This window comes from Moschus berezovskii, chromosome 4 (assembly GCF_049115385.1).
Source record: "Moschus berezovskii isolate FMDL1 chromosome 4, NW_MosBer_1.0, whole genome shotgun sequence".
Classification (NCBI taxonomy): Eukaryota; Metazoa; Chordata; class Mammalia; order Artiodactyla; family Moschidae; genus Moschus; species Moschus berezovskii.
The window spans coordinates 27,203,953-27,228,657 of NC_142463.1; the positions used below are offsets into that span (position 1 = coordinate 27,203,953).

General features: G+C 37.9%; 1 protein-coding gene across 9 annotated transcripts in view; it reads right to left on the reverse strand.

Moving 5' to 3' along the window:
• TUT4 (terminal uridylyl transferase 4) overlaps positions 1–24,705 on the reverse strand; it is a 162,073-nt gene that overhangs the window by 23,278 nt on the left and 114,090 nt on the right. For 5 of the 9 annotated variants that reach the window (XM_088835298.1, XM_088835297.1, XM_088835301.1 and 2 more), the window contains exons 23-27: positions 24,371–24,418; positions 24,200–24,282; positions 3,761–3,876; positions 2,652–2,875; positions 1,785–1,885 (exon numbers count right to left, since the gene is read on the reverse strand). In XM_088835298.1, the coding sequence (XP_088691424.1) occupies positions 1,785–1,885; positions 2,652–2,875; positions 3,761–3,876; positions 24,200–24,282; positions 24,371–24,418 (572 nt within the window). The remainder of the gene's footprint in view (positions 1–1,784; positions 1,886–2,651; positions 2,876–3,760; positions 3,877–24,199; positions 24,283–24,370; positions 24,419–24,705) is intronic. The other 4 variants (XM_088835300.1, XM_088835304.1, XM_088835299.1 and 1 more) reach the window with 2 other exon arrangements.

Genomic DNA, 24,705 nt, shown 5'->3' on the forward strand with positions numbered 1-24,705 from the left:
CATGGCCTTTTAAAGTAATTGGAATCTGAAATGATGGTTACCTAGGCTAGGGAAGCAAATGGATGTCAGCTATACTTTATAGATAGAAACAACAGGACCTGGTGACTGACTGGATGTGGAGGTTGAGGGAAGAGTAGTAGTAGTTGAGGAAACTAGAGACAATGAGATCATTCAATGACATGGAGAAGACAGGAGGAAGAGGCAAAATTGGGGAGCTGGAAAGAAATGTAAGCTACATTCTAGACTTGTTGAAGCTAAAGTGCTTTGTGAGACCTTGAATAGCAGAGTCAGACTCTTACCTAGTCTCAGGTGGGGTGAGTGCTAGAAGCAGAGGATGAAAGTTCGGGGCACCATATAAAGTGGTTAGAGCACGGGTTTTGGAAACAGAACCTAAGGATACAAGTTCTGGTTCCAAGTGTTTATTGACCTTAGGCAAAAAACTTAAATCTCAGTTCTTCATCTTTAAAATATAAATAATAGAATCTACATCATAGGTTTTTGTGAAGATTAACTACAACAATACAAGTCAAAAACATAAACAACAAATTCAGAATGGTAGATACATTTTAGTAGTAAGGAAGGGATAGTAGCAAAGTTTTAAGAAGGGAACAGCATCCAAGAGGAATGTATAGGGGTTGTCAACTGTGGATACTCTTTAATAAAACCAAAATAACAAAACATTGAGAATTGTTAAAGCCTGGTAATAGTGCATGGATGTTTATCATTTTCTATACTTTTTCAGTATTTTTAAAATATTGAATAAAAAGAAACAGGAAAAATGCATATACAGCAAATAGCAATCAATAAATGTTGTTACTGTAATACAATTCTTACTATATAATTTTTATGAAAATGTCAGACCCATAGTAGTATTCAAGTGTTGGAGGTAGGCTTAGTGGGATCCTAAATGTTTTTTTAAGACAAGTTCTACTATTCCTCTTCAAATGCTCTAAGAATTTTTTTTCCAAAACACAGATTACATCAGATTTAGCATGTTTAATAGTTAACAGCTTTGAAGTGATGTAGACCTGTGTCTGAATCTTTTAATTTCTCTTATTCTCAGCTTCCCAATTTGTAAAATTTGATCATGCCAATACCTATCGCTTCACATGGCCATTCGAAGGATTAAATGTGATAGCACTAAAGCACAATGTTAGATTTAGAATAAGCATTCAATTAGTATTTACCTAATTTAAAATGTGCAAGGTGAATATATATTTAGACAAAGGTTAGAACAACTCAGCAAAGATAACATGAAACCTGTGAATCAGAAATCTAATTAAATACTCTTTTACAGGATATATTTCACTAGGTATCCATATCAGCGATGAGAAGCCACAAAATTTCAAGCAAATGAAGTATCATGCATGTACTGCCTTGACAGTACTAAATCCTTAACACATCTAAATTTTGGGGTCTATTTTTAATTAACAGTGTTCTTTCATTATAGAATATTCTTCCATATTCTTGCATTATGCAAAACCTAAAACCCCAAAGTTATTGCCTTATTATAATCTAACCAACAACGTTATTTGGTAGTTATCTTATTTTACAAATAAGAAATACGTTCACTGAAGTTAAGTATCTTGCCCATAGATTAAAACTCAGATCTATATGACTCCAAAAGTAATGCTCATTCTAGCTGATGTGCCTAGCAAGGACATCTCTATAAAGCGTTGTGTAATCTGAAAGACTGAATTTGCCAATCTCAAAGATCAACCTTATCACCCACCAAAATTAGAGCTGTTTTCCTGCCAAGACCAATCCATCTGCAGAGTACTCACGCATTCTGAGGACTGCCTAGTCCTTATAGACTGATCACCTTGTTGCTGGGCTGAACCAGCCACCTGCTGGGCATTTACAAGATTGCGGACCAGCTGGGCTGCTAAGAGAATACATCAAAAAGAAATTCAATAGATTAAATAACAGAGAAATGAGAATCAATAAACTCCCTTCTTCAGTACAACAGTCTCAAATCTGCGATTTTATAAACCTGAACTTTTAAACTATGATTATGTTAGCAACAAACTTTTTTAACAACTCATTTTTTAATTTAAGCCATTTCTCAATCCTTAGAGCATTAAAAAAATACAGTGATTCTGGAAACAAGAACAAATATCATACTGTTTTCTAAAGAAGATTATACATTTATTTAAGAAAATAACTCCTGCAACAAGAATCTGAATAACTGGAAATCATTACATATATTTTGTTTTTTTCTTTCAATAAACTCTCATCTGGGTTTCTAATTTATAAAATTCCCTATGAAATATAATAAGAACAGATCTCCCTCTCTCATAAAAGACATGGGAAGAGATACAATTTCTCCCATATGTTCCCAGAAAAACAATCTCTCATTAACTTTTGGGGGTGGGTAGTTAACTTTTGTTAACTTTTCATAGCAAGTGAAATAAAGAATATGACTCAAATCCAAAAAATACTTGGAGTTGACTGAATACAACAGACTGCTAAGATCTTGATATTAAACATATCCAAATACTATTCAAAATAAAAACCTAAATTTTCTCGTTAATAAAAGACCTAAAATCATACAGCTATGTTTAGAATAGAGAAGAATCAGGGTCCTTAAAATGACATCAACATAAATGACACTATTCCGCCAGAAACTATTTTTGACTTTTTCTATTTACCTGCCACACTGCTATTCCTCTGACGGGCCAGCTTGACCTCTGGGCACTCCCTTCGCACATGTCCTGCGTCTCCGCAGATAAAACATCTGAGGTCTCTGGGGTCTCTAAAGTCTCGAGTGTCGTGGAGATCTCGGGGGTCAAGAAGGTCTCGGGAGTCTTTCTCCTCTTCATTCCCTTCTTTCTCTTCTTCACTGTCTTTCTTCTTCAGTCTAAACAGTAAACTGCTGATACCAATAATGTGGGGCTAGGGACTTATAAACTGAGGGAACTATAGAATAAACTAAACTATACAAGAGCCTCACAATAAAGGGACTAACATGCCCATTGTTTCATGCACTTTTTTGAAGGCAAGGGTTCTCACATACCTATCCATATGGCAGACACTGGGTATTCTAGTACTTTCATAGTACAATATCAATTTTTAATGTTTAATAGCAAATTTTAATTTTATAATCCTTAGTTGGCTATTTATCATCTCCATTTTATAGAGAAGGACATTTGAGGCTTAGAGAAAGTAAGTGTCTTCTCTAAATTTAATAAATAGCAGTGATGGAAACTACGAATTTGTTCTGTATGAAAAGTTCTAAGCTCTTTACATTAAGTAAGGCTTGATGACTAAAAAAGGAATTTCCTGGCCTATTAACATAGTATAAAGAACACAGGATAGTATCACAGGCATATTTTCAGGGAGCACAGAGAATGTATATTCCTTAAGGGAAAGAGTATATAGGCTTATCTTACAATATATACCGCAAAGATTCATTTAATTATTTGTTTTGTAACAGTGAGGTTCTCAGCAAGAACCTCGTATCTTGGTCTTTTTTTTTCCCTTGGATCCTAGCATGGTTTCCAGCATACAGTAAGTGTTAATAAATACTTCTGCAGCTTAGAAAGCCTTAATGAATAGATGAACAAAAAATAAACATCATGAGACACCAATGTACCAGGAATAAATCTCACTCACAAAACACCACTCAAATATACATTTACCTAAGGGTCAACTGCAAACTCTAAACTTTCTCAATTTAAACATATATAAACACAGTTATACCTTCAATTTGCCTCATATTTATTTTCCCTACAATATTGATACATAATCATTTGCCAACCTTCTCCTTTTGGGGCAGTCTTTCATATAGTGGCCTATTTTTCCACACACACGGCAACACCGATCATTGGGAGCCAGTTCTCCATCTGTTAATACTCTGGAATCAAAGAAGTACTCCTAGGAAAAAAATACAACTTTACTAGGAAAAAAAATCACTGTAAACTTTTGAATCCAAATGGAAAGCAGACCAGGACCCAAAAGTAACTTTTTAAAAAATGAAATATCAACAAGTATTTCACTGTAACTAAAACCATGATATGAAAACAAGATTCAGAATTATCAACACCAATATAACAGCTGCTAACAGTACTAATCATTTCACATTCACACTTTTTTCTCATTCATCTGTAACATCTTTGTGTAATTTCCCGATAAAGTAGATACTATTTTTCTGCTCATTTTATAGATGAGGAAACTGAGGCTCCAAGGCTCAGAAAGTTCAAGCCATTTGCCTAAAGCAAAAAAAGCTAGTAAGTAGGAGATAAAGGATTTCAAGCTAAATCTGTCTGATTACAAATCTCATGTTTTCTGCCCCACTAGGCTACTTCCACAAAGGAATCAGTATCTTTACAAAAGAATTCTATGTAAATAAATCAATCCTCTGGTTTGTTTAAAATATCACTGGATTTACATTCAACATTTCAAGAATATGTAACATTTATTATACAAAGTAGAATATATCTAAAAAGAATACAGAGAACCAATAAGAATTAAATCATTTTTCCAAGTCCTTGAAGAATCAGCTCATTTTTGCTTTATCTTACTACCTTTGTTATCTTTCTAAGCTTTAGTTCAGTTTTGAACTAACACAAAGACTAATTTATCCTGACAATACCCGTATCTTTGGATGGCAAGAGAACATGTCTACTTAGTACTCTCTGATGTCTTCAAATCTATCTAATGTCAGGGAAAAAAGTATAAGAGAGACACCTTGGCTATCAGCAAAGAAAAAAGATAGCAACGAGTATTGTGAGGATGCGAAAAAACTGGAACCTTCATATACTGCAGGTAGCAATATAAAAAAGTCCAACTCTTTTAAGAAACAGCTTGGTAGCTCCTCAGAAAGTTAAACATAAACTTATTAAAATGACCCAACAATTCTACTGTTAGGTATATGCCCAAAAGAAATGAAAACACATCCACAGAAAATTTTGTACACAAATATTTATAGTAGCACTACTCATAGTAGCCAAAGAGTAGAAACAATACAAATTTCCAACAAATTGATGAATGAGTAAATAAAATGTAATATAACCATACAATGGAATATCATTCAACCATAAAAAAAGAATGAACTATTGATATATGCTACAGCTTGAATGAACCCTGAATACATTCTGCTAAATGAAAGAAACCAGTCACAAAAGGCTACACATACTCTGATTCCATTTTCATAAAACGTCCACAATAGGCAAATCAACAGAGTGAGAGGAAAAAGGAAGGAGGATTGACTGCAAATTGGGACAGGAGTTTCCTTGAGAGAGGACGAAATGTTCTAATTAGATGTGGTGATGGCTGCATAATCCTGCAAAAAATACTCAAAAACACTGAATTACTCACTCTATATAGGTGAACGCTAAAGTACATGAACTATTTCTCAATAAAACTGTATTTCTAAAAAAGAACACAATATAATTCTTTACATTTACTACTGATGAAGCCAATGTAATTTATTAAACTCTCATTATCATTTTTCTGATAAGACAAAAATGAAAGCCTTTCTTAATTTACCCGGTTGCTTATGGCAAAATCTAGGAAATCACCCTGAACCTATATCAAATCTAATTAATCACCAGGTTGTATCCATTCTATTCCTGAGTATCTAGCTCTTTAATCAATTTTTCTGCATCCTACCTTCCTAGTTAAGGTGGCCCAGACCTGGGGTCAGCAAAGTTCTTCTGGGAAGAGCCAGATAGTTAAAATTTTAGGTGTTGAGGTAAAACTGAAGACATTATATTATATAGGTACTTATAAAATAAGAGAGAAAGAAAATTCCCACAAAAATTTTATTGAAGAATTTCAAAATATATTAATAATAACAGTATAATGTTTTTATAATGTAAGTTTACTAATTCGAAAAAAGGAACACTTTCTGGAGGAGACATTTGCTTAATTGGAGTTCAAAGTTACCGCTCCCTATCATTAAAATAGAAGGCAAATTGTTAATCCTAATCTGCAGATACATTTTATCTATTCCATCTTTGAAAATATTTTTCACAGATGAAAAGACTGAATATTTAAGGTACAGAAAATAATGAATGGATCTAGAGTAGCTATGGAAGGACTGCTGCTGCTAAGTCTCTTTAGTCGTGTCCGACTCTGTGCGACCCCACAGACGGCAGCCCACCAGGCTCCCCTGTCCCTGGGATTCTCCAGGCAAGAACACTGGAATGGGTTGCCATTTCCTTCTCCAATGCATGAAAGTGAAAGTGAAGCTCAGCCGTGTCCGACTCTTAGAGACCCCATGGACTGTAGCCTACCAGGTTCCTCTGCCCATGGGATTTTCCAGGCAAGAGTACTGGAGTGGGTTGTCATTGCCTTCTCCATGGAAGGACTAGTCTCTGATAAAGAAGGTGTATCTGGTGACTGGCCAGCAAGATGTGAAGTAGAATGATTGAGTTCACCCCTTCTCAGTTGTGTCTGACTCTCTGAGATCCCATGGACTACAGTCCATGGAATTCTCCAGGCCAGAATGCTGGAGTGGGTAGCCTTTCCCTTCTCCAGGGGATCTTCCCAACCCAGGAATCGAACTGGGGTCTCTTTGCAGGCAGATTCTTTACCAACTGAGCTATCAGGGAAGCTCCCTTCTTAGAGAAACACCAAAATAACAACTAACTGCTGAACAACCATTGAACAATAAAAACAAAAAGGCTGGAACCTACCAAAAATGACACCCTATATCCAGAGATGAAGAAGCCACAACAAAATTTTAGGAGAGGCACAACTGCAGTAAAATCGAATCCCATACCTGCTGTGTGGGCAACTCACAAACTGGAAAATAATTATAGCACAGAAGTTCTACCATAGGACTTCATGTCAGGCTTCCCAGCCTGAGGATCTGGTAACAGGAAGAGAAGCCCCCAGAGAACCTAACTTTGAAGGCCAGTGGGGTTTGATTGCAGAAATTCCACAGAACTGGGAAAAACAGAAATTCCACTCTGAGAAGGAGTACACAAGGACCTCTAGGTACCAGGACTCAGGGGAAAAAACAGTGACTTCATAAGAAACTGGGCTAGATCTACCTGCTATTACTGGAGGGTCTCTGGCAGAGGTGGGGGGTGGGGCTGTGGCTCACTCTGGGAACAAAGACACTTGCAGTAGCAGTTTTAATGAGCATGCATTGGTGTGAGTCCTCCTGGAGGCTACTATTTCCTCCCCACAACCTTAACCCCATTCAACAGCCTGAAGGCTCAAGTGCCATAGACGGAAGCCCACCAGGCTCCCCCGTCCCTGGGATTCTCCAAGCAAGAACACTGGAGTCGGTTGCCATTTCCTTCTCCAGTGTGTAAGTGAAAAGTGAAAGTGAAGTCGCTCAGTCGTGTCTGACCCTTAACGACCCCACGGACTGTAGCCTACCAGGCTGCTCCATCCATGGGATTTTCTAGGAAAGAGTACTGGAGTGGCTTGCCATTGCCTTCTCCGAAGTGCCAGGATACCTGAGGCCAAACATCCAACAAAACTGAAACACAGCCCCACCCATCAGCAGACAGGTTACTTAAAGTCTTCCTGAGCATGACCATGATCACCAAAGGGACAAGACCCAGCACCACCCACCAGCTGACAGGAACTAGACCCTCCCACCAGGAAGCCTGCACAAGCCTCTTAGACAGCATCATCCACCAGATGGCAGACAACAGACACAAGAAGAACTACAATCCTGCAGCCTGCAGAAGTGAAGCTGTAATCACAGAATGTTAGACAAAATGAGACAACAGAGGAATATGTCCCAGATGAAGGAACAAGATAAAACCCCAAAAGGACTAAATGAAGTGGAGATATGCAAACTAGGGTTAAAAAAAAAATTTCAGATTAATGGTAGTGAAGATGACTCAAGATCTCTTTAAAAAAAATGGAGGCACAAATTAAGAAGATGAAAGAAACCTTTAACAATGACACAGAAGAACTAAAGAATAGAGGTGAACAATACAATAACCAAAATGAAAAATACACTAGAAGGAATCAACAGCAGAGTAACTGAGGCAGAAGAAAGGATAAGTGATCTGGAAGTCAGAATGGTGGATATCACTGCAATAGAACGAATAAAGAATCAAAAGAAATGTAGACACTCTAAAAGACCTTTGGGACAACTTTAAAAGCCTCAAACATTCACATCATGCAGTCCCAGAAGGAAAAGAATGAAAGAAGGGACTTGAGAAAATATTTGAAGATGTAATAGCTGAAAACTTACCTAACATGGGAAAGGAAACAGTTATCCAATTCCAGGAAGGTCAGAGAGTTCCAGGTAGAATAAACCCAAGTAAGAACACACCAAAACAAATAGGAATCAAATTGACAAAAATTAAAAACAAAGAAAAAAATATTAAAATATTAAAAGCAACAAAGAAAAACAACAAATACAAGGGAACTCCCATAAGGTTATTAGCTGATTTCTCACCAGAAACTCTGCAGGCAAAAAGGGAGTGGCATGATATATTTAAAGTGATGAAAGGGAAGAACCTACAACTAACAGTACTCCATCTGGCAAGGCTCTCATTCAGATTTGATGGAGAAAGCAAAAGCTTTACAGACAAGAAAAACCTAAGAAAATTCAGCACCACCAGACCAGTTTTGCAACAAATGCCAAAGGAACTTTAAGCAGAAAAGAAAAGGCAAAACTACTGGAAACAAAATTATGAATGGAAAAGCTTACCAGTAAATACAAAGTAAAGGTAGGAAATCATCTGCATACAAATATGATATCAAAACCAGTAATTATGAGAAGAGAACACGAATGCAGGATATTGGAAATAAATTTGAATTAAAAGACCAGCAACTTAAAACAATCTTTTTTATACACAGAATGCTGTATCAAAACCTCATGGTAACCACAAACTAGTTGTGACCAACCTAGACAGCATATTAAAAAGCAGAGACATTCCTTTGCCAACAAAGGTCCGTCTAGTCAAGGCTATGGTTTTTCCAGTAGTCATGTATGGATGTGAGAGTTGGACTACAAAGAAAGCTGAACGCCAAAGAATTGATGCTTTTGAACTGTGGTGTTGGAGAGGACTCTTGAGAGTCCCATGGACTGCAAGGAGATCCAACCAGTCCATCCTAAAGGGAAAAAGTCCTGAATATTCATTGCAAGGACTGATGCTGAAGCTGAAACTCCAATACTTTGGCCACCTAATGTGAAGAACTGACTCGTTTGAAAAGACCCTGATGCTGGGAAAGATTGAAGGAGGGAGGAGAAGGGGACAACAGAGGATGAGATGGTTGGATGGCATCACCGACTCAATGGATATGAGTTTGAGTAAACTCCAGGAGTTGGTGATGGACAGGTGTGCTGCAGTCCATGGGGTCACAAAGAGTCAAAACATGACTGAGCAACTGAACTGAACTGAGTATCTAAACCTCATGGTAACCACAAACTGAAAATCTACAACAGATACATACACAAAAATGAAAATGGAATCCAAATACAACACTAAAGTTAGTCATCAAATCACAAGACAAGAGAACAAAACAGTTCAGTTCAGTCGCTCAGTCTTATCCAACTCTGCAATCCCATGAACTGCAGCACGCCAGGCCTCCCTGTCCATCACCAACTCCCGGAGTTTACCCAAACACCAGGCCTCCCTGTCCATCACCAACTCCCGGAGTTTACCCAAACTCATGTCCATTGAGTCAGTGATGCCATCTAACCATCTCATCCTCTATCATCTCCTTCTCCTTCTGCCTTCAATCTTTCCCAGCATCAGGGTCTTTTCCAATGAGTCAGCTCTTCACATCAGGTGGCCAAAGTATTGGAGTTTCAGCTTCAACATCAATCCTTCCAATGAACACCCAGGACTGATCTCCTTTAGAATGGACTGGTTGGATCTCCTTGCAGTCCAAAGGACTCTCAAGAGTCTTCTCCAACACCACAGTTCAAAAGCATCAATTCTTCTGCACTCAGCTTTCTTTATAGTCCAACTCTCACATCCATACATGACTACTGGAACAAAACAGCAAGGGAACAAAAAAGACCTACAAAGCAAATCCAAACCAATTAAGAAAATGGCAATAAGAACATATATACCAGTAATTACCTTAAATATAAATGGGTTTAGTGCTCTAACCAAAAGAAATAGAGGTGAATGGATACAAAAACAAGACCCATATACACGATATCTATAAGAGACCCACTTCACATCTAGGGACACATACAGACTGAAAGTGAAGGGATGGAAAAAGGTATTCTGTGCAAATGTAAATTAAAAGATAGCTGGAATAGCAATATTCTCTGACAAAAGAGACTTCAAAATAGAGACAAAGGACACTACATAATGATCAAGGGATCATTACAAGAAGTTATAACAATTATAAGTAAATACTTACCCAACACAGAGCACCCCAATATATAAGGCAAATACTAACAGTCATTAAAGGAGAAATCAACAGTAATGTAATTAATAGTTCAGTTCAGTTCAGTCGCTCAGTCGTGTCCGACTCTCCGCGACCCCATGAATCACAGCACGCCAGGCCTCCCTGTCCATCACCAACTCCCAGAGTACACTCAAACTCATGTCCACAGAGTCGGTGATGCCATCCAGCCATCTCATTCTCTGTCGTCCCCTTCTCCTCCCGCCCCCAACCTTTCCCAGCATCAGAGTCTTTTCCAGTGAGTCAACTCGTCACATGAGGTGGCCAAAGTATTGCAGTTTCAGCTTTAGCATCAGTCCCTCCAATGAACACCCAGGATTGATCTCCTTTAGAATGGACTGGTTGGATCTCCTTGCAGTATAAGGGACTCTTAAGAGTCTTCTCCAACACCACAGTTCAAAAGCATCGATTCTTCGGCGATCAGCCTTCTTCACAGTCCAACTCTCACATCCATACATGACCACGGGAAAAACCATTGCCTTGGGGACTTAAAAATACCCCATTTATATCAATGGACAGATTATCGAGAAAGAAGATTATTACAGAAACACAGGCCTTAAATGACACATTAGACCAGACCACCTTCATTGACATTTACAGAGTATTCCATTCAAAAACCACAGAATACACACTTTTTTCAAGAGGCCATGGAACATTCTCCAGGATTAATGACAGACTTGGCCACAAAGTAAGCTTCAGTAAATTTAAGAAAATTAAAATCATATCAAGCATCTTTTCTAACCACATTGCTATGAGATTAGGAATCAAGTATAAGAAAAAAAAACTAAAAAACACAAATACATGGAAGCTAAAGAATATGCTATTAAACAATCAATGGATCACTGAAGAAATCAAAGAGGACATAAAAATTACCTAGAGTCAAATGAAAATGAAAGCACAATGATCTAAAACCTAGGGACATGATAAACTCAGTTCTGAGAAATTTATAGCAATATAATCTCACCTCAGGAAATAAGAAAAATCACAAATAAACAACCTAATCTTATATCTAAAGCCAACAGAGAAAAAAGAATAAACAAAACTCAAAGTTAGTAGAAGGAAAGAAAGAAAGGTCAGAGCAGAAATATAAATAAACAAAATCAATAAAATTAATGAAACAAAAAGCTGATTCTTTGAAAAGATAAACAAAACTGATAAACCTTTAGCCAGACTCTTCAAGAAAAAAGAGAGAGCTTAAATCAACAAAATTAAAATGGAGAAGTTACAATAGACACCAGAGAAATACAAAGGATCATAAAAGACTACCACAAACAACTATATGACAATAAAATAGACAACCTGAAAGAAATGGACAAATTCTTAGAAAGGCACAGTCTACTAAGACTGAACCAAAAAGAAATATAAACTTCCAATAAACAAAAGTCCAGGACCAGATGGCATCACAGATTAATTCTATCATTTAGAGAAGAGCTGACACTTATTCTTCCAAAACTATTCCAAAAAAAATGCAGAGAAATGAATACTCCCAAACGCATTCTATAAGGCCATCACCATACTGAAACCAAAATCAGATACTACCAAAAAAAAAAATTTATAGGTCACTATCACTGATGAACACAGACACAAAAATCCTCAACAAAAATATACTAGCAATCTGAATCCAACAATATATCAAAAGGATCACGCACCATGATCAATTGGGATTTATACTAGGGATGCAAGGATTTTTCAATATCTGCAAATCAATCAGTATGATACATCACATCAACAAATAGAAGAATAAAAGCCATACAATCATCTCAACAAATGCGGAAAAAGCTTTTTAACAAAATTCAACACCTATTTATGATAAAAACTCTCCAGAAAGTGGGCACAGAGGGAACATACCTTAACATAATAAAGGCCATATATGACAAGCCTGTAGTTAACATCATACTCAGTGGTGAAAAGCTGAAAGCATTACCTCTTAGATTTGGAACATGACAAGGATATCTGTTCTCTCACCACTTTTATTCTACATAGTTTTGGAAGTCCTAGCCATGACAAATCAGAGAAGAAAAAAAGGAGTATAAATTGGAAAAGAGGTAAAACTGTCACTGTTTCAGATGACATACTATACACAGAAAATCCTAAAGATGCCACCAGAAAACTACAAGAGCTTATCAATGAATTTGGCAATGGCACCCCACTGCAGTACTCTTTTGCCTGGAAAATCTCACGGATGGAGGAGCCTGGTAGGCTTCAGTCCATTGGGTCACTAAGAGTCGGACACGACTGAGCGACTTCACTTTCACTTTTCACTTTCGTGCACTGGAGAAGGAAATGGCAACCCACCGCTGTGTTCTTGCCTGGAGAATCCCAGGGACGGGGGAGCCTGGTGGGCTGCCATCTATTGGGTCGTGCAGAGTCGGACACAACTGAAGCGACTCAGCAGCAGCAGCAGGATACAAAATACACATAAATCTTGCATTTCTATACACTAACAATGAAAGATCAGAAGGAGAAACTAAAGAAACAATTCCATTTATCATCGCATCAAAAAGAAAAAATCACCTAGGATTAAACCTACCCAAGGAGAGAAAAGACCTGTTCTCTGAAACTATAAGACATTGATGAAAGAAATCAAAGATGACACAAACAGATGGGAAGACATACCATGTTCCTGAACTGGAATAATCAATATTGTCAAAATGATTATCCTACCCAAGGCAACCTACAGATTTAACGTAATCCCTGTCAAATTACCAATGGCATTTTCCACAGAACTAGAACAAAAAAAATCTTAAAACTTGTATGAAGACACAAAAGACCCATATTAGCCAAAGCAATGTTGAGAAAGAAAAACAAAGCTGGAGAAATCAGGCTTCCTGATTTCAGACTGTACTACAAAGATACAGTCATCAAAATAGTATGGTACTGGCACAAAAACAGAAATATAGATTAACGGACTAAGATGTAAACCCCATGCAACTATGGTCAATTAATCTATGACAAAGGAGGCAAGACTATACAATAGAGGAAAGACAGTCTCTTCAACAAATGGTGCTGCAAAAACTGCACAGCCACAAGTAAAAACATGAAATTAGAACATTCTTTAACACCATACACAAAAACTGATTAAAGACCTAAATGTATGACCTGATACTATAAAACAAGAGGAAAAGACAGGCACAACACACTTTTACATAAATCGCAGCAACATCTTTTCTGAGCCATCTCCTAGAATAATGGAAATTTAAAAATAAACAAATGGGACTTAAATAAATTCAAAATCTTTTGCACAACAAAGGAAAATGTAAACAAAATGAAAAGACAACCCACAGAATGGGAGAAAATATTTGCAAATGATGTGATGGACAAGGATCACAAATCCAAAATTTACAAACAGCTCAGGCAGCTCAATAAAAAAAAAGAAAACCCAATCAAAAGAAGACATATACATGGCCAAGAGGCACAAGAAAAGATGATCAACACTGCTAATTATTAGAGAAATGCAAATCAAAAACTACAATGAGGTATCATCTCACATCAGTTAGAATGGCCATCATCAAAAAATCTACAAACAATAAATGCTGGAGAAGGTGTAGAGAAAAGGGAACCCTCCTGTTGGTGGGAATATGAATTGGTACAGACACTACGAAGAACAGTATGGAGGTTCCTTAAAAAACTAAAAATAGACAAATTGAAAGAACAGCATTGAAACATATACACTGCCATGTGTGAGACAGATGGCTAGTGGGAAGTTGCTGTATAACACAGGGAGCACAACCTGGTGCTCTGTAATGACCCAGAGGCACAGATCTGGGGTGGGGGTGGGAGGGAAGTTTGAGAGGAAGGGTATGTATGTATACTTAGTTGATTCACCTTGCTGTATGACAGAAACCAACACAGCATAGTAAAACAATTATTCTCCAGTTAACAACAAAATTAAAAAAACAAAAACAAACTAAAAACAGAGATACCATATGATTCAGCATAATTCAAGAAGATATATGCACCCAAATGTTCACTGCGGCACTATTTACAATAGCAGACATGGAAGCAACCTAAATGTCCACTGACAAGTGAATGGATAAGGATGTGGTACATACATACAATGGAATATTAGCCATTAAAAAGAATGAAATAATGCCATTTGCAACAACACAGATGGACTTGGACGTTTTCATACTAAGTGAAGAAAGTCAGACAGAATGACAAGTATCATGTGATATTGCTTATATGTGAATTCTAAAAAAAATGATACAAATGAGCTTATTTACAAAATAAGACTCACAGACTTAGAGAATGAACTTATGGCTATGGAGGGGCAGGGAGAGAAAGATAGACTGGGAGTTTCAGATTGACATGCACACACTACTATATTCAAAATAGATAATCAACTGTATGTATCTGTACAAGGACCTACTGTATAGCACAGGGAATGCTCAATAGTCTGTAATAACCTAAATAGGAATTTAAAAAAGAATAGCTACATGTATATGTATAACCTTGCTATATACCTGAAACTGATACAACATTTTTAATCAACTATATTCCAATATGAAATCAAAAAATTTTTTAAGAAGAGATATCTGAAGATACAAGCAGATTTATAGGTATGGTAGCAGAAAGTTGAAGGAATATCTATTTAATACCATCCATGAATTTGAGTGAACTCCGGGAGTTGCTGATGGACAGGGAGGCCTGGCGTGCTGTGATTCATGGGGTCGCAAAGAGTTGGACACGACTGAGCGACTGAACTGAACTGAACTGCCTCAAAAGGAAAACATCCAAGTGTGAGAAAGGCAGAGAAGAAAGATGGGACAAAACAAATTGGGCACTGAATTTTGAGTAAAATAAGTAAAACTTGGAATAGTCCCTATTGAATGGGAGAAAGAGGTAACTAAAGAAACGTAGTAAGAATGTCAGATAGTATTGAAAGTCCAGTTGAGGCTGGTGAACATTAATTTATAGTTGTGCTATAAACTGCTTAGCTTTAAGACTTTTTTCCATCGGTGCTTAGTCCAAGCATAAAGAGATGGTGGACGGCTGAGTTCATGTAAAGGTGAACACACAACAATGCAAAGAAGGACAATGGTACAGAGGAATATAAAGTATATGCCACAGGTAGACCAAGGAACATGAATTAAATGGAGAGGAAAAAATGAAAACAGGAGATAACTGACAGATTGGGAGAAAATGGATTAATATGTCAGAGAACCTAATGAATAGAAGAATAGTTGAAATGGGAATGTTTCAGTGAGCAAGAAAGGTGAAAGTACAGAAAATATACTTGGTCTTCATTTTCACTAGAATCTAAGGGGATGAAACACATCTATTCTATATGCTGTTATAATCCTAGTACATATCAAACAAATCAGGACAGTATGTGTTTAAAGAAAGAACTTTACTATGAAAAATATTAAGCATGAAAAACTATATAACAAGGTTATTTTTCTACAATATCAGTTAGAACACTGATACCATCTTAAATGTCCATTTAAGGAGAAGAGTTAAACTGGTATACCCAAGCTATAAAATACCATATATGGACTTTTAAAGTAGAATAAAGCAAATTAAAAGATGACTGGGAGAATTATAGGCCCCTTCTGATAGGCTCTTATGCCAAATCACATTCAAGAGGACTCTATGTTACTATTTCACTAAAAAGTCTGACTGCATGAAACTGCTAGGTTTCTGCCAAACAAATGCATGCACAGGGGAGGAACAAGATGGCGGAGGAATAGGACGGCGAGACCACTCTCTCCTCCACAAATTCATCAAAAGAACATTTGAACGCTAGTAAAGTCCACAAAACAACTTCTGAATGCTGGCAGAGGACGTCAGGCACCCAGAAAAGCAGCCCATTGTCTTTGAAAGGAGGTAGGAAAAAACATAAAAGATAAAAAGCAAGACAAAAGAAGTAAGGACGGAGCTCCGTCCCGGGAAGGGAGGCTTTAAAAAGAGAGAAGTTTCCAAACACCAGGAAACATTCTCACTGGCGAATCTGTGGCGAGCCTTGGAAGCTCAGAGGGCCACATAACCCTCTTTTTTTTTTTTAAGATTTTTTTAAAACCCACAGATTACCCGCCAAACGGTAACTCCCAGCGGAGAAGCAGCGCAGACGCCTGCATACGCCATCAGCAGCGGGGGCTGGGGAGGGAGGAGCCGGCTGAACTGCTTAGAGAGAGGACTGGGCTTGAATGCCGCGAGAATAATTTGAGAGAACTGGGGAGAGCAAAGCAGACTGTGGGACAGCTTCCCCACGAAAAGGCGGAAAGCTCTAACCTATGACTCGGCCAGCCCCGCTCACAGAATAAAGGACTGAGCAGAGTGAGCCGGCTGCGGTCGGCCCATCCCCCATCCCCCGCCGAGACAGGCAGGGAGCGCAGCCAGAGCCGGAGCGGGCAACCGCGGCCCCAGAAAGGCATCTGATACAATCTGCACACAGGCTTGTTGCTAATTAGGACTTCTTGGGCTCGGGCCGGTCGATATCCCCCTGAGAAGGTACGCCAGTTGTACACCCAGAAAACTGAGTGGCAGGGACTGGGGAGGCGATAAGTCTCAGAGACCGCGCTCGCCAAACACCTGGTCCCCTGAGCTGCTCGGACCGGGGAAGGCACAAAACGCAGGCCCAACCAAGTCTGCGCCTTTGTGGAGTACCTGAGAACCTGAACTTGAGCCGCTCAGACCTGGGAAGTGCATACAACCCGGTGCCGGCCTCGGACAGTTCCCGGCAGAGCAACCTAGAGCCTGTGCAGTATAGACTGGGTCAGCATACGTGCTGTGAGCGGGGGCAAACCCAGTGTGGCCGAGACGCTGCGAGCACTCCCCACAGACGCCAGAGATATTCGACTGCAGCGTTCCTCCCTTCCCAGAACAGGACTGAACAACTGAGCCTTAAAAAGTGTCCACCCACCCCCTAGTATCAGGGCGGAAATTAGACACTGAAGAGACCAGCAGACAGAAGCTAAAACAGAGGGAACCACCTTGGAAATGACAGATAGAGACGTCTAGAAACTACTCCAAGAATAAGACCAAAAACCAGAGGCAAGAGGCTTAAGCCCGAATCCTGAGAACACCAGAGAAGTCCTGACTCCAGGGAACATTAATCGATAGGAGCTCATCAAACGTCTCCATACCTACGCTAAACCCAAGGGTCAACAAGTTCCAGAGCAAGACATACCACGCAAATTCTCCAGTAACACAGGAAACTAGCCCTGAGCTTCAATATACAGGCTGCCCAAAGTCACTCCAAACCCACTGACATCTCATAACTCATTACTGGACACTTCATTGCACTCCAGAGAGAAGAAATCCAGCTCCACCCACCAGAACACCGACACAGGCTTCCATAACCAGGGAACCTTGACGAGTCACCTGTCCAACCCCACACACAGCAAGGAAACTACATAATAAAGAGAACTCCACAAATGGCCAGAAGAGGGAAAGGCCACCCCAAGCAAAGCATTATAAGCAAGATGAAGAAGCAGAGAAATACCCAGCAAGTAAAGGAACAAGATAAATGCCCACCAACACAAACAAAAGAGGACGATATAGGGAATCTACCTGATAAAGAATTTCGAATTTTGGTGGTGAAAATGATACAAAATCTTGAAAGCAAAATGGAGTTACAGATAAATAACCTGGAGAAAAGGATTGAGAAGATGGAAGAAAGGTTTAATAAGGACTTAGAGGAAATAAAAAAGAGTCAATATACAATGAATAATACAATAGATGAGATCAGAAACACTCTGGAGGGAACAAACAGTAGAATAACAGAGGCAGAAGACAGGATAAGTGAGCTAGAAGATAGAATTGTAGAAATAAATGAAACAGAGAGGAAAAAAGAAAAACAAATTAAAAGAAATGAGAACAATATTAGAGACCTCTGGGACAATGTTAAACGTTCCAACATTCGAATCATAGGAATCCCAGAAGAAGAAGACAAAAAGAAAGACCATGAAAGAATACTTGAGGATATAATAGTTGAAAACTTCCCTAAAATAGGGAAAGAAATAATCACCCAAGTCCAAGAAACCCAGAGAGTCCCCAACAGGATAAACCCAAGGCGAAATACTCCTAGACACATATTAATCAAATTAACAAAGATCAAACACAAAGAACAAATATTAAAAGCAGCAAGGGAAAAACAGCAAATAACACACAAGGGGATTCCCATAAGGATAACAGCTGATCTTTCAACAGAAACTCTTCAGGCCAGGACGGAATGGCAAGACATACTTAAAGTGATGAAAGAAAATAACCTACAACCCAGACTACTGTACCCAGCAAGGATCTCATTCAAATATGAAGGAGAAATCAAAAGCTTTACAGACAAGCAAAAGCTGAGAGAATTCAGCATCACCAAACCAGCTTTCCAACAAATGCTAAAGGATCTTTCCTAGACAGGAAACACAGAAAGGGTGTATAAACTCGAACCCAAAGCAATAAAGAAAATGGCTATGGGATCGTACTTATCAATAATTACCTTAAACATAAATGGGTTGAATGCCCCAACCAAAAGACAAAGGCTTGCTGAATGGATACAAAAACAAGACCCCCATATATGTTGTCTGCAAGAGACCCACCTCAAAACGAGGGACACATACAGACTGAAAGTGAAGGGCTGGAAAAAGATATTTCATGCAAATAGAGACCAAAAGAAAGCAGGAGTAGCAATACTCATATCAGATAAAATAGACTTTAAAACAAAGGCTGTGAAAAGAGACAAAGAAGGAAACTACATAATGATCAAAGGATCAATCCAAGATGAAGATATAACAATTATAAATATTTATGCACCCAACATAGAAGCACCGCAATATGTAAGGCAATTACTAACAAGTATGAAAGGGGAAATTAACAATAATGCAATAATAGTGGGAGATTTTAATACCCCACTTACATCTATGGATAGATCAACTAAACAGAAAATTAACAAGGAAACACAATCTTTAAATGATACAATAGACCAGTTAGACCTAATTGATATCTATAGGACATTTCACCCCAAAACAATGAATTTCACCTTTTTCTCAAGTGCACATGGAACCTTTTCCAGGATAGATCACATCCTGGGCCATAAATCTAGCCTTGGTAAATTCAAAAAAGTTGAAATCATTCCATGCATCTTTTCTGACCACAATGCAGTAAAATTAGATCTCAATTATGGGAGAAAAACTATTAAACATGCCAACATATGGAGGCTGAACAACACGCTGCTGAACAACGAACAAATCATAGAAGAAATCAAAAGAGAAATCAAAATATGCATAGAAATGAATGAAAATGAAAACACAACAACCCAAAACCTCTGGGACACTGTAAAAGCAGTGCTAAGGGGGAAGTTCATAGCAATACAGGCACACCTCAAGAAACAAGAAAAAAGTCAACTAAATAACCTAACTCTACATCTAAAGCAACTAGAAAAGGAAGAAATGAAGAACCCCAGGGTCAGTAGAAGGAAAGAAATTGTAAAAATTAGGGCAGAGATAAATGCAAAAGAAACAAAAGAGACTATAGCAAAAATCAACAAAGCCAAAAGCTGGTTCTTTGAGAAGGTAAATAAAATTGACAAACCACTAGCCAGACTTATCAAGAAACAAAGGGAGAAGAACCAAATCAATAAAATTAGAAATGAAAATGGAGAGATCACAACTGACAACACAGAAATACAAAGGATTATTAGAGAATACTATCAGCAATTATATGGCAATAAAATGAATAACCTGGAAGAAATGGACAAATTCCTAGAAAAATACAACTTTCCAAAACTGAACCAGGAAGAAATAGAAAATCTGAACAGACCCATCACAAGCACGGAAATTGAAACTGTAATCAAAAATCTCCCAGCAAACAAAAGCCCAGGTCCAGACGGCTTCACAGCTGAATTCTACCAAAAATTTAGAGAAGAGCTAACACCTATTCTACTCAAACTCTTCCAGAAAATTGCTGAGGAAGGGAAACTTCCAAACTCATTCTATGAGGCCACCATCACCCTAATCCCAAAACCTGGTAAAGACCCCACAAAAAAAGAAAACTACAGGCCAATATCACTGATGAACATAGATGCAAAAATCCTTAACAAAATTCTAGCAATCAGAATCCAACAGCATATTAAGAAGATCATACATCATGACCAAGTGGGCTTTATCCCAGGAATGCAAGGATTCTTCAATATCCGCAAATCAGTCAACGTAATACACCACATTAACAAACTGAAAAATAAAAATCATATGATTATCTCAATAGATGCAGAGAAAGCCTTCGACAAAATTCAACATCCATTTATGATAAAAACCCTCCAGAAAGTGGGACTAGAAGGGACATATCTCAACATAATAAAAGCTATATATGACAAACCCACAGCAAACATTATCCTCAATGGTGAAAAACTGAAAGCATTTCCCCTAAAGTCAGGAACAAGACAAGGGTGCCCACTCTCCCCACTACTATTCAACATAGTTCTGGAAGTTTTGGCTACAGCAATCAGAGCAGAAAAAGACATAAAAGGAATACAAATTGGAAAAGAAGAAGTAAAACTTTCACTGTTCGCTGATGACATGATCCTCTACACAGAAAACCCTAGAGACTCTACCAGAAAACTACTAGAGCTAATCAATGATTACAGTAACGTTGCAGGATATAAAATCAACACACAGAAATCCCTTGCATTCCTATACACTAATAATGAGAAAATAGAAAGAGAAATTAAGGAAACTATTCCATTCACTGTTGCAATGAAAAGAATTAAATACTTAGGAATATATCTACCTAAGGAAACAAAAGACTTGTACATAGAAAACTATAAAACACTACTGAAAGCAATCAAAGAGGACACTAATAGATGGAGAAATATACCATGTTCATGGATTGGAAGAATAAATATTGTAAAAATGAGTATACTACCCAAAGTAATTTATACATTCAATGCAACCCCTATCAAGCTACCAACGATATTTTTCACAGAACTAGAACAAATAATCTCACAATTTGTATGGAAATACAAAAAACCTCGAATAGCCAAAGCAATTTTGAGGAAGAAAAATGGAACTGGGGGAATTAACCTGCCGGACTTCAGGCTCTACTACAAAGCCACAATCATCAAGACAGTATGGTACTGGCATAAAGACAGAAATATAGATCAATGGAACAAAATAGAAAGCCCAGAGATAAATCCACACATCTATGGACACCTCATCTTTGACAAAGGAGGCAAGAATATCAAATGGAGAAAAGACAGTCTCTTTAACAAGTGGTGCTGGGAAAACTGGTCAGCCACTTGTAAAAGAATGAAACTAGAACACTTCCTAACACCATACACCAAAATAAACTCAAAATGGATTAGAGAGCTAAATGTAAGACCAGAAACTATAAAACTCCTAGAGGAGAACGTAGGCAAAACACTCTCTGACATAAATCACAGCAGGATCCTCCATGACCCACCTCCCAGAATACTGGAAATAAAAGCAAAAATAAACAAATGGGACCTAATTAAAATCAAAAGCTTCTGCACAGCAAAGGAAACTATAAGTAAGGTGAAAAGACAGCCTTCAGAATGGGAGAAAATAATAGCAAATGAAGCAACTGATAAAGGATTAATCTCCAAATTATACAAGCAGCTCCTGCAGCTCAATTCCAGAAAAATAAATGACCCAATCAAAAAATGGGCCAAAGAACTAAACAGACATTTCTCCAAAGAAGACATAAAGATGGCTAACAAACACATGAAAAAATGCTCAACATCCCTCATCATCAGAGAGATGCAAATCAAAACCACAATGAGATACCATTTCATACCTGTCAGAATGGCTGCTATCCAAAAGTCTACATGCAATAAATGCTGGAGAGGATGTGGAGAGAAAGGAACCCTCTTACACTGTTGGTGGGAATGCAAACTAGTACAGCCACTATGGAGAACAGTGTGGAGATTCCTCAAAAAATTGGAAATAGAACTGCCATATGATCCAGCAATCGCACTCCTGGGCATACACACCGAGGAAACCAGAATTGAAAGAGACACGTGTACTCCAATGTTCATTGCAGCACTGTTTATAATAGCCAGGACATGGAAACAACCTAGATGTCCATCTGCAGACGAATGGATAAGAAAGCTTTGGTACATATACACAATGGAGTATTATTCAGCCATTAAAAAGAATACATTTGAATCAGTTCTAATGAGGTGGATGAAACTGGAGCCTATTATACAGAGTGAAGTAAGCCAGAAAGAAAAACACCAATACAGTATACTAACACATATATATGGAATTTAGAAAGATGCAAATGATAACCCTGTATACGAGACAGCAAAAGAGACACAGATGTATAGAACAGTCTTTGGGACTCTATGGGAGAGGGTGAGGGTGGGATGATTTGGGAGAATGGCATTGAAACACGTATGTTGTCATATGTGAGACGAATCAATAGTTCAGGGTCAATGCATGTTATAGGATGCTCGGGGCTGGCATGCGGGGATGACCCAGAGGGAGGATAAAGGGAGGAGGGAGGTGGGAGGGGGGTTCAGGAGGGGGAACTTATGTAAACCTGGGGCAAATTCATATCAATGTATGGCAAAACCAACCAATATAATATTGTAAAATAATTTGCCTCCAATAAAAAAAAAAAAAAAACTAAATGCATGCACACATACTAATAGAATCTCCATGATTTTCAGGTAAAATACTTTATCACTGTGTCACCATATTTGTTGTGATTTGACTGTGCTTTTCATTTATTGATATTTTAATATATTATTAAAATTATCACTGTATTTTCCTTTTGTTAGATATTTTGCTTCTGCATGACTTTTGGGCCATTTCAATTTTTACTGTTATTTTATTTTGATTACAATTATTATCACCCCCACCGCCTATGAATCAGGACTATCAAAAATGCTTCAAGGGAAAATAGCTCTCGACTTTTTCTGCTTTTCTCACCCCAACAAGAAAGAGTGATGAAACTGGACAAGATCAAAGATATTCATTAAGCAATAACAGAGACATTGTTTCTCTTTTGAGATTTCTTCCTTCTTTCTCTGTGAGACTGTGATATCCTCCTATTAGAAAGCAACCTAAACCAGATAGAATGGGGGACACTACACCCCCCAATTCAGGTAAAAGGAATCCTCTTAGTTCCACGCCATTAGTTCAGCTTACCAAGGGCTGTACCACAATTAAAGCAGAAGCCTCAGCAAATAAAGTTTTATCAATACTTTGGGCTTCCCTGGTGGCTCAGACAATAAAGAATCTGTCTACAGTGTAGGAGACCTGGGTTTGATCCCTGGGTTGGGAAGACCTCCTAGAAGAAGAGAATGACTATGCACTATAGTATTCTTGCCTGGGAAATCCCATAGACAGAGGAGCCTGGTGGGCTACACACAGTCCATAGGGTTGCAAGGAGTCAGACATGACTGAGCAACTAACCCTTTCACTTTCACATTGATACTTTGGTACTGACTTCTCTGTTTATATTTTCACCAAGATTTCTAGAGATAGAAGAGAGGCAGTAGGGAGCACCTCAGATTCAAAATTAAAGGATCCTAAGTCCTGACTATCAACACTCACTTGTTGAACAAATGCTTATTTGATGCATCCTATGTGCCAGAAATTATGACAAGCACTGGCAATATGATGGTAAACCTCACAGACATGGCCTCTGACCTCATGGAGCTACACAGTCTAGTGGGAGAGACAGAATTTAACAAATAGATTAAAAAAACATAAAATATAGCCAACAGATATCTCACTATAGACTATGGTAAGTGCAATAAGAAAAGACAGAGGGAGTTATAACCATCTTTTCCCATATTCCTAACACCAACTTGTAACAGGATTAGGTTTCTTGTACTACAAAAAAAATTTCTACAGGAAAACAGAAAAGACTCAGAATTCAAATTATGTAAACTTACAGCTTCTCTGCCAATGAGTGGGTAAAAAGGGGTACCAAAAAGTTTCCTTCCATTGATAAATGCTTTCATGATGAAATTGGTCACTATTGAAGAAAGAAGAAAAACAATGAAGATCTAGACCTTAATGTGTAAGAGCTTTAAAAGCAGGGTATTTCTATATTCAAAACTTACTTTTTCTAGAAACTCCAGCACCAAGGTTATGATTCAAATCAAAAGGGTCTAGAAAAGAAATATTTTATTCTTTAATTAAGAAGCTCATTATAGCATAAATATACTTAGTAACCATAACTAAAGTCTAATACTAAGTAACACAGACCAAAGTCAGAAATTATTTTTTTATAATTACAGATTAAAGGATGGAAACTGATTTTAAAAAAAGAGGAAATATCTTCCAAATTCTAATGTGTTTCAGTTTCCCTCTCAATTTCATTGGCGAAATAAAATTCTAGTTTTTCAAAGGAAATCTGCTGTATGACTCAGAGACCTCAAATTCAGGTTCTATAATA